The following is a 10,305-nucleotide window of genomic DNA, read 5'->3' on the forward strand; positions in this document are numbered from 1 at the left end:
AGTGCCATATTCCTGCCGGCCTCTCAATAAATTTGCCACTTCTGTGGCCGGCATAAAGTATAGTAAATGTGACTGGCCACCGTGGCCCCACCCTCTTATTCAAAGGTGGCAGACTTGGCATAAAGGGGGCAATAGGATGCAATTTTTTTTCTAAAAAAGGAAATTGTGCTAAAATGTGCTACTTTTCTATGCCAGGTAGCTTCATACGATTCTTGATAAATTCCTCCCTATGGTTTCTAGTTCTTTGAATACCAATCATCAGATTTTTTTCCGATATAACGCTTGGCAAAGCGTTATACAGGGTAAAATCTTTATTCTCACCATCCCCGGGGGACGCTTCTGCCCCAGGGATGGTGAGGATATGAACTTATAAGATGCTCCCCGCCAGCCCTGTAAGTAGTCCTCTCACCTAGTTCCGTGTCTTCGTCCGGCAGTGACGCCTCCTTGGCATGATTGATGGTCCGTGTCATTGCTCTGATCACTGAACAGACGGAGCAAAGTGATGACGCGGCCCGTCAATCAAGCGGAGGTGTATTGCTGCCGGCCGAAGACACAGGACTAGGTGAGAGGAGCTCCCGCCCAGCGGAATACTTACGGGGCCGGCAGGGAGCATCTTATAATTTCATATCCTCCCCATCCCTGGGGACAGGAGCGTCCCCCAGGGATGGTGAGGATAAAGATTTTTACCCTATACAACGCTTTGCCAAGCGGTATATAGGGTAAAATCTGATGATTAGTTCCCTTTAAAAGTGGTGAACACAAAATAGTATGATTTATATTAAACCTGTTTGGTTTCTTTTTTTTATTTTGCACACATGCAAACATTTTAAAGCTTCTTTTGTTTTTGTACAATCTGAGTACATATTAAATGCCACCATAAACTCTGTCTGTTATATTTAGGAAAGAAACTGTACGGCAGACTTTAAAGCAGAGCTAGCTTATGAGCCCACTGTTATCCCCTATCTTTCTTAGACAGTGTGATGGATGCCTATATAGAAGAGCAAGAAGTTGGTGTCACTAAGGATTCATAAGTGCAGGAGTCAGTAACAGGCTTAAAATGCAGCTAGCTTCGCTTTTAAATCCTTGTGTTGTTTTTACTTATGTTTTCTAGAATTGACTGGTTGTTATTTTGTTACTAAGATTTAGCCCACTTGCATAGTAGCCCTGTACCTCGAATATGCTGCCTATTTTGTGCCTTTAGTTTCCAGTAATTTATTTTAGGTTTTGCATACCTGTATTCCAAGGAGCCAGAACTTCATTTTCCCTTTGCATAGCTGAATGACTGCTTATTTTTCTTGTTGTTTTAATGACTCTGTTTAAAGGAAATTACCTTTTGTGCATATGTAGTCCAGGGAAGCATGCCACAGTATTTTGTTTTGTTACCTTTGTATGAAATCGAGGCCTTGTGGAGGTACCGAGGAAGACCAGTATACATCTGTAAAAAGCACTTCTAATGTCTTCGTATAAAATGAAACAATAATACAGCCATGTGTATGAACTCCAACTTCTACCTTTGAAATACAAATAGCTATGAAATGTACTGTTGGGTAACAGTTAAAAAATATCATGACTTACAGTAATTTCCCTGTTTCTAGGGCAAAATATGGCTTATAGATTTTAACCCATTTGGAGAAGTAACTGACTCCTTGCTATTTACATGGGAAGAACTGATGAATGGTCGCATGCCAGCAGACGAGGAGGATATAGACCAGGTAGGAGGTTGCAATAATGAACAGATGGAACAGTGTGAACTCAACCTGAAAAGTTCCGCAGGATAGGGGATGTGTCCGACTGCTGAGAACCCCTGAAATCTCCTGCCCGCCACCCCTGCTCTCCGCATGAATGAAGTGTGTTGTCCGCGGCACAACTGCACGACTGTGACCGACACGCCCCCTCATGCATCTCTATAAGAGAGCCTGAGATACAGCCTTGGTGTATCTGCGGCTCTCCCATAGAGATGCATATGGGGGGGTTGACCACCTCTTTGTGCCGTGGTCTACACAGTGTCATTCTTGCAAAGAGTCGGGGTGCCGGGCAGGCGTTCGGACTGCCTGCAATCTGACACTTATCCCCTAGTCTGCACATAGGGGATAATTATTAAAGGAGTAGTCAACTATAAAAAATAAAAAAAACTGAGTAAACTAAAAGTAAAATACTTTTGACTTTTGATCTTTAACTCGCTCAATAATGAGGCATGTGAGGCAACACCACCTTTGTTGTTAACATTATTTACTTGATTAAAGAGGTTATGCACCATGAGGTAATTTCAGTAGTATGTACCTGCCAGAACTGGGTATTTCCTGTTGAATTTCGTTCTCTAAACTACACATCCCATAGTTCCATAGTTTGTAAGTATGAGGTCACTTTCCTCCCTCCTACACATCAGCCACCCCACCTATTGAAACACACCTGTGATCCCTTCAATGCAATACACCAGTGTTTTCTAATCAGGGTGCCTACAGCTGTTGCAAAATTAATTCTCTACCACCCAGCGGTTGCTCCACCCATTGAAGCAGGACATACTCCCTCTGATCACCAGACTAGTGATGTCAGGTCTTGATGCACTGCAACCTGGGAAATCCTGAGACCTGAGTAATTTTGAATGCTGTTAAAAATAAATATTGGAGCGATAATCACAGAAGAATTGTGAGAAAACAGTCACACACAGGTACAGACACTATATTATGAACTACACTAACTTTACAGCCCCTGTAGCACAGTCAAATAAAAAAAAGATCCTGGAATATCCCTTTAAGACTGGGCAAGGACAGCATGTCCATCCATAATCGTGGGCAGAGCTGTGCCTGCACAAACAAGGGAAAAGAACATGGAACAACAGCCCTTTACCCTACTGATTGCAGGGATCCCAAAAAGTTGGACCCTCACAGATATCTGTGCTCACTGCTAAGGATTAAAATCGGGGTGTGTGTGTGTATGTATGTGTGTGTGTGTGTATATATATATATATATATATATATATATATATATATATAATATGATCGCTTCTTTAATTTTTAACAATACTTCTGCAAAATAAGCAATCTAATTGGTTGCTTGTAATTGGTTGTGAGATGCAACTTAAATGTTGCTGCTGTAAATGTTGTGTGCTAAATATAGCCAATATTTTATCACCCGTTTGAAAATGCTGCTTCACCTCTTTGACATTGTCTACATGGAAAAGCCATTGACCTGGGATTAGGTCTGACCTGCCCTCTATACATCAACTACAGCTAAATATACAATTTTGAAGGTTTCAGAGCTCAAACCTCACAGGATTCCTTGCTGACTTAATATCTACAACATTTTTTGTTCAGGCTATTTGCAGTCTGCTGTAAAGCATATTTCCAATGACAACCTGTGCCTGGTCTGATATTATGACCATAACTCTTTACAAGCAAGTAAGCAATGTATTTATGAAGTTGGCCATATTAGTCTACACTTCCCTACCCTTAAAAAAAACATCAGTCCCAAGACCTGACGGGTGAGGAAAATAGCATTCTGGCCTGATAACTCTTCAGCTGTTTATGATTCTTGGGGATGTGAGAGGTTATGTTTAATAACTTCACAAGCCAAATAAAATTGTTTGTGTGTGTGGTACCTATAAAGAGGTGATCCTGCAGTCATGTGTTTTAGTGCTACATTTCATTTGCCCCCTCGACTTGCTTAATTACATTAGGTGGAAAGGTAAGTTTACATGTAGCAGGATTGTTGCAGAACATTTTGGGGACTAAAAATAAGTCTGGCAAGCCCCACTCAACATTCAAATAAAATGAGTCACAAAGTTTCTGCAGCATATCTACCTTGTGCCTGGAGAAGGATCAGATTGAAGATAGGAACATCTGACTGCAGGATCATGGTACATAGAAAGGAGGATAAAGTGTAGTCCAAGCACGTGCAGCTTCTGCTTTGGGATATGTGTTCATTAAAGGGGTACTCCGGTGAAAAACTATTTTTTTTTTTTTATCAACTGGTGCCAGAAAGTTAATCAGATTTGTAAATTACTTCTATTTAATAATCTTAACCCTTCCAGTACTTATCAGCTGCTGTATGCTCCTCAGGAAGTTCTTTTAAATTACTTTTCTGTCTGACCACAGTGCTGAAACCTCTGTCTGTCTCAGGAACTGTCAAGAGCAGGAGCAAATCCCTGTAGCAAACCTATCCTGGTCTTGACAGTTCCTGAGACAGACAGACAGGTGTCAGCAGAGAGCACTGTGGTCAGACTGGAAAAAAAACTACTAAACTTCCTCTGGAGCATACAGCAGCTGATAAGTACTTGAAGGATTAAGGTTTTTAAATACACTAAAAAAAATAAAGGAAACACTTAAACAACACAATTTAACTCCAAGTCACTCACACTGTCCACTCAGGAAGCAACACTGATAGACAATCAATTTCACATGCTGTTGTGCAAATGGAACAGACAACAGGTGGAAATTATAGGCAATTAGCAAGACACCCCCAATAAAGGAGTGGTACTGCAGGTGGTGACCACAGACTACTTCTCTTTTTCTATGCTGCATGGCTGATGTTTCACTCTAGTGATAGCCTGAGACGGAGTCTACAATCCACACAAGTGGCTCAGGTAGTGCAGCTCATCCAGGATGGCACATTAATGCAAGCTGTGGCAAGAAGGTTTGCTGTGTCTGTCAGCCTAGTGTCCAGAGCATGGAGGCGCTACCAGGAGACAGGCCAGTACATCAAGAGATGTGGAGTAGGACATAGGAGGGCAACAACCCAGCAGCAGGACCGCTACCTCCTCCTTTGTGCAGGGAGGAGCACTGCCAGAGCCCTGCAACATGACCTCCAGCAGGCCATAAATGTGCATGTGTCCACTCAAATGGTCAGAAACAGACTCCATGAGGGTGGTATGAGGCCCCGACATCCACAGGTGGGGGTTGTGCTTACAGCCCAACACCGTGCAGAACATTTGGCATTTGCCAGAGAACATAAAGATTGGCAAATTCGCCACTGGCACCCTGTGCTCTTCACAGATGAAAGCAGGTTCACACTGAGCACATGTGATAGACGTGACAGTCTGGAGGCGGCGTGGAGAACGTTCTGCTGCCTGCAACATCCTCCATCATGACCGGTTTGGCAGTGGGTCAGTAATGGTGTGGGGTGCCATTTCATTGTGGGGCCGCACAGCCCTCCATGTGCTTGCCAGAGGTAGCCTGACTGCCATTAGGTACCGAGATGAGATCCTCAGACCCCTTGTGAGACAATATGCTGGTGCGGTTGGCTCTGGATTCTTCTAATGCAAGACAATGCTAGACCTCATGTGGCTGGAGTGTGTCAGCAGTTCCTGCGAGAGGAAGGCATTGATGCTATGGACTCGCCCGCCCGTTCCCCAGACCTGAATCCGATTGAGCACATCTGGGACATCATGTCTCGCTCCATCCACCAATGCCACGTTGCACCACAGACTGTCCAGGAGGCCACACACACACACTACTGAACCTCGTTTTGACTTGTTTTAAGGACATTACATCAAAGTTGGATCAGCCTGTAGTGTGGTTTCCACTTTGATTTTGAGTGTGACTCCATATCCAGACCTACATGGGTTGATACATTTGATTTCCATTGATAATTTTTGTGTGATTTTGTTGTCAGCACATTCAACTATGTAAATACCATTAGATTCATTCATTCAGATCTAGGATTTGTTATATTAGTGTTCCCTTTATGTTTTTTTGAGCATTGTAGAAGTAATTTACAAATCTGTTTAACTTTCTGGAACCAGTTGATTTAAAAAAAAAAGTTTTTCTCCGGAGTACCCCTTTAACCCCTTAACGACAATGGACGTAAATGTACGTCATGGTGACGTGGTACTTAACGCACCATGACGTACATTTACGCGCCGACATGATCGCGAGCACCGGAGCGGTGCTCGCGTTATGCCCGGCAGGTCCCGGCTGCTATCTGCAGCCAGGGACCCGCCGGTAATGGCCGCCATCTGCGATCGCGCGGATGTCTGCAAATAACCCCTCCGATGCCGTGATCAATACAGATTGCGGCATTGCGGTACTTTGAACGGATGAACGGATCGCCCGCGGCGCTGCCGCGGGGATCCGATCATCCAGCATGGCGGCCGGAGGTGTTATCTTCGTGCTCCCTTTTATGTTTTTTTGAGCATTGTAGAAGTCATTTACAAATCTGTTTAACTTTCTGGAACCAGTTGATTAAAAAAACATTTTCCACTGGAGTACCCCTTTAACATTAACTCCACAGGTAACTTGCATACATAAGGAGAAGGGTTGGATGATTAGAAAGTGCCAGTTATTTAAACTTCAGCTGTGTATGTAATACATTTGTTTATTACAATTCATGACATTAACTTTTTTATTTCAACTTTCTTTTTTTTTTATTTTCTTTTTTTCGCTCCAGGATTTACCTACGTTTCGTTGTACAACTAGTGAAGTCACAGTCCAACCTAGCCCTTACTTGAGTTTCCGGTTGCCTAAGGATTTTGTTGATCTTTCTTCTGGAGAAGATGCACATAAGCTTATTGACTTTCTTAAACTGGTGAGAAGTCAATTTGATCTGTCAATGTGATGTAATATCCCTTTCCTCAACAACAAGTTGGTAGTTTTATTGTAATTTCTCCTGCTATTACATTTCTTTTTTTAATCTGGCATCGGGAAGGTAATCATTCTCATCGGTTAGCTTTTTGAAGGGGGTCTATAAACTTTGTGATCGCAGAAAACCCCAGTATCAAATATTTTTATTTTATTAATGAAAGGAGTAAAGCTAAGTGATAGTTGCATATGTGATGTTAACATTTTACTGTGCAGGAAACTGTCAGAAAGGATATCCTGTCACAAGTAGGGGAAATATCTACAACCTTTATCTTGCTGTATTACCAGTTATTCGTTTTGTTTCAAATTAAAATTTCACAGTAGAAGTAAACAAATTCCTCGTTTATTTTGGGTCACTGCATAGTGTATGTACATATTTGGTAGCACCTCTACTTTTATATTTATGGAGCCTGTTTAGTACAAAATAATTTCAGTCCTGGCTGAGCAGTGTTTCCTGCTTTTTGTCTTGACACACAGGAAATGCCTGCTCAGCCAATCACTGGCTTTGGTGGGCACTTCCTGTGCGTCAAGACAGAAGTAGGCACTGTCAAGATGGATGCATGGATTGTATATAACTATATGTGTGTGTGTATGTGTGTATATATATATATATATATATATATATATATATATATATATATATATATATATAGCAAATGAATAGGCAACAGCACTCCCATAAGGTGCAAATAAAACGGTCTTTATTCACATAAACGTGGTGGCCACCACGTTCATGTGAAAAAAGACCGTTTTATTTGCACCTTTTGGGAGTGCTGTTGCCTATTGGTTTGCTACTTGGAAGGATCTGTGACCAGGATCTGTTGTGACCGTGTGCACCCCATCACCTTTTTATGGATCTACAGGTGTGCTGCTCTCTTTGGACTTTTTTTTAAGATATATATATATATATTTTTTTTTTTTATGGCAGCCTCAGCCATAATTTATTATTTATGTGGTGGCTTGAAGTGAAGGCTTTGGTGGGAATTTACCAGCCTTAACAACAACCATGTCTCCTTTGCATTAAGCCCCACCCATATTTTGCGAATTTAGCTCTACTCACTGTGGACACACATGGCTGCATTCTAAAGTGGAACTGCAACCTGGTCACAGTTTCTAAACAGCTTGAATCAGTGCAGATGCTGCTGTGGTCCCATGTCTTAAGAAACTACCAAGCACATAAACATCTTTTAAAACAGCAAAGCCTGCACATTAATGAAGGTACCAGCCAACATGCCTCCCTCTGTGGCAAAACTACAACTCCCATTATACCCAGGGAAGCTAAAGGCCATCTGGGAATGCTGTGGGAGTTGTAGCTTTGCAACAGCTGGAGGCACACTCGTTGGGAAACACTCCTATGGAAGAATAATTTTGTATTCTAGATTATAAATGTGAGTTTTTACTCTGTAGTAGGCTTTTATTGTGTGTTCTTGGATCATACTATACTTTTCTATTAGAAGACCTCTACATTAGTGTACTAAAGCAAGATAAATCCTAGCAGGACACATTCATACCACAACTGTTGAATTGTTCATTTTGTCTATAAAACCCTAAAGTTGCAGTTCGAACTAATGGAAATTTAATACAAATACCTTTTTTTCTCACAGAAACGGAATCAAGAAGAAGAGGACTCGGATGATTAGGTTAATCCATAATCCACAGTTAGGGGGCTTTCCTGTAGGTGACCTTGTCTTTTAAGGATTCCAAGAAACCATCATTGTTCAGAACCTGGTTGTGAAGTAATCCCTTAACAGGCAATACTTTCAAAGGGGAAGGATATTTAAAAAGAAAAGAAAAAAATGTTTTTTGTCTTCCGTCTGATGAACACATATGCAAAATAATGAGGTTTTCAATCCTATACCCTTAAATAGAATTTCTATCTTTTCTTCATTGCTAGTTAAACTTTGCTCCTGTCAATAGGCTTTTGGTCTGTCACAAATCTTAATGTATAATGTTTCCTATCCTCTCCTCACTGTTTCTTATTCATGGATAATAAACAGATATATCTTGCTCTCTTTGGTACTACTAATAAACATATATTGTACAGTTGTTTATACAGTATAATATTTAAGTGATACTGTTTTCTTTTTTAAATAAGTAAATTACATTTTCATACGTCAAAAGTTTAGATCGCACTGGGAACGGTGGCGATTGTTGGTTATATCGGCTACTATAGACTTTAATGAAGCACATTATTCTGATCAGATGGCCGGGAGTAAATTTGGAAAGGTAAAGGTTTTGCTATAATGCTTTAGTGTATCTCGAATTTTTACTACACAACAGAAGATAAATTGTCAGGGTTATATTAATAGTTAATAAGCAATATACACACTATGCCTACCTGATATCATATGTCTAATTGTTTTCTATCACGTTGCTGTTGTTGCACCTAGATATTTCCACTTCACAATAACTGCACTTACTGTTGACCAGATTAGCAATAGCTGAGCAAAAATATGATACTCTGAAATGTTAAGTTGGCACCTATCATAGTGCCACTTTGAAAGTCATTGACCTCTTCAGTTTCAACCATCTGGCTGTATGCTTTATTTTATGCGCTTTTTAGCAATGGGTGTCACTGAAAAGGCAATACCACTACTTACTGATAAATAAAAAACATAATAATAGACTAGTGTAATCAGAGAAAAAAGACACTTTATCATAAAACATCAATTCTTATTGTAAATTTAACTCCCGGTAGTTTGTGAATCTAGGAACTACCATCCTGACAAAGATCTTACATGTACAGCCATTGGTTGTCCTGTTTTAAAATGCCCTTATCACTGGCTGAGAGGGGTCACTGCCGCAGGTATGTGGGGACCTGATTAAAAAATTTGTATCCCTTTTAAGAAACAATGTTCTCAGTCTCTCCAATAGAGCATGATACTTTTTCTGTTAGTTGGATACAAAAAGATTGCAAAAACCCAAGTGTCTTTTAATACCATGGCTTTAGGCATTAGATATGTGGTATTTCTGTTTTATGGATTAGCAATGTGAAGATGTTCCAAAATTCAAATTGCAAAATTATACGTTCTACATGTTCTTACATTTTAACAGACTATTATGCTCTAATTCAGATTATTCATCCACAAACTAACTCAATTGTATGTCCTTTTAGATAGCATCAACACGAGTTAAAGTAATTTGTGTTCCCAGTCCTTTAATTTCTTAGACACCTTAGTCAATGGTGACTGTGGCATCTTATTCACGTGGTGGACATTCCACAGACAGCAGGCGCCACCAGAAAAAGCCGCCACTTGAAACACTTGGAAATATGCTGTCTCCATAGATGAACATTGTCCATTCTTTCAATGGATTCCGCCAAAAATAATACACAAGTTCATTTAGAAATTTAAATTTCCACTGCAGATGTTTCCATGCAAGGTAATTCTGCTATGTGCATGATTTAGCAGAATCTTATTGAAAACAATAGGAGTCTGCTGCAACAGAATTTCTGAGCAGACTTTTTCGATAGGAAATTCTGCCATTTCAAACAATAAAAAATGTAGTTCCTGATGGATTTGAACCAAAAAATTGTATGCTGCTGTATATAAAGTACTATAGCTATATTAATCCCCTATAGAACCAAGCCAATTTTCACCTTAAGGACCAGATACATTTTTGCACATCTGACCACAATAACTCAGGGATGCAGTAGTAAATTTTTGTCGATACCTACATCATTTCTTGGTGAAAAATTCTAAAGTTTCATGAAAAATTGGAAAATTTAGCA

The 10,305-nt window shown here is 40.3% G+C and overlaps 1 protein-coding gene across 2 annotated transcripts in view; it reads left to right on the plus strand.

Annotated features, from left to right (window-relative positions):
- The window catches only part of CDC123 (cell division cycle 123), a 79,854-nt gene extending 71,233 nt beyond the window's left edge, over positions 1–8,621 (plus strand). For both annotated transcript variants that reach the window (XM_056573322.1, XM_056573324.1), the window contains exons 11-13: positions 1,596–1,712; positions 6,385–6,522; positions 8,180–8,621. In XM_056573322.1, the coding sequence (XP_056429297.1) occupies positions 1,596–1,712; positions 6,385–6,522; positions 8,180–8,215 (291 nt within the window). In that variant the 3' untranslated portion in view covers positions 8,216–8,621. The remainder of the gene's footprint in view (positions 1–1,595; positions 1,713–6,384; positions 6,523–8,179) is intronic.
- The last annotated feature ends 1,684 nt before the right edge of the window (positions 8,622–10,305 follow it).

The sequence above is a fragment of the Hyla sarda genome, chromosome 4, assembly GCF_029499605.1.
Source record: "Hyla sarda isolate aHylSar1 chromosome 4, aHylSar1.hap1, whole genome shotgun sequence".
In the NCBI taxonomy this organism is placed as follows: Eukaryota; Metazoa; Chordata; class Amphibia; order Anura; family Hylidae; genus Hyla; species Hyla sarda.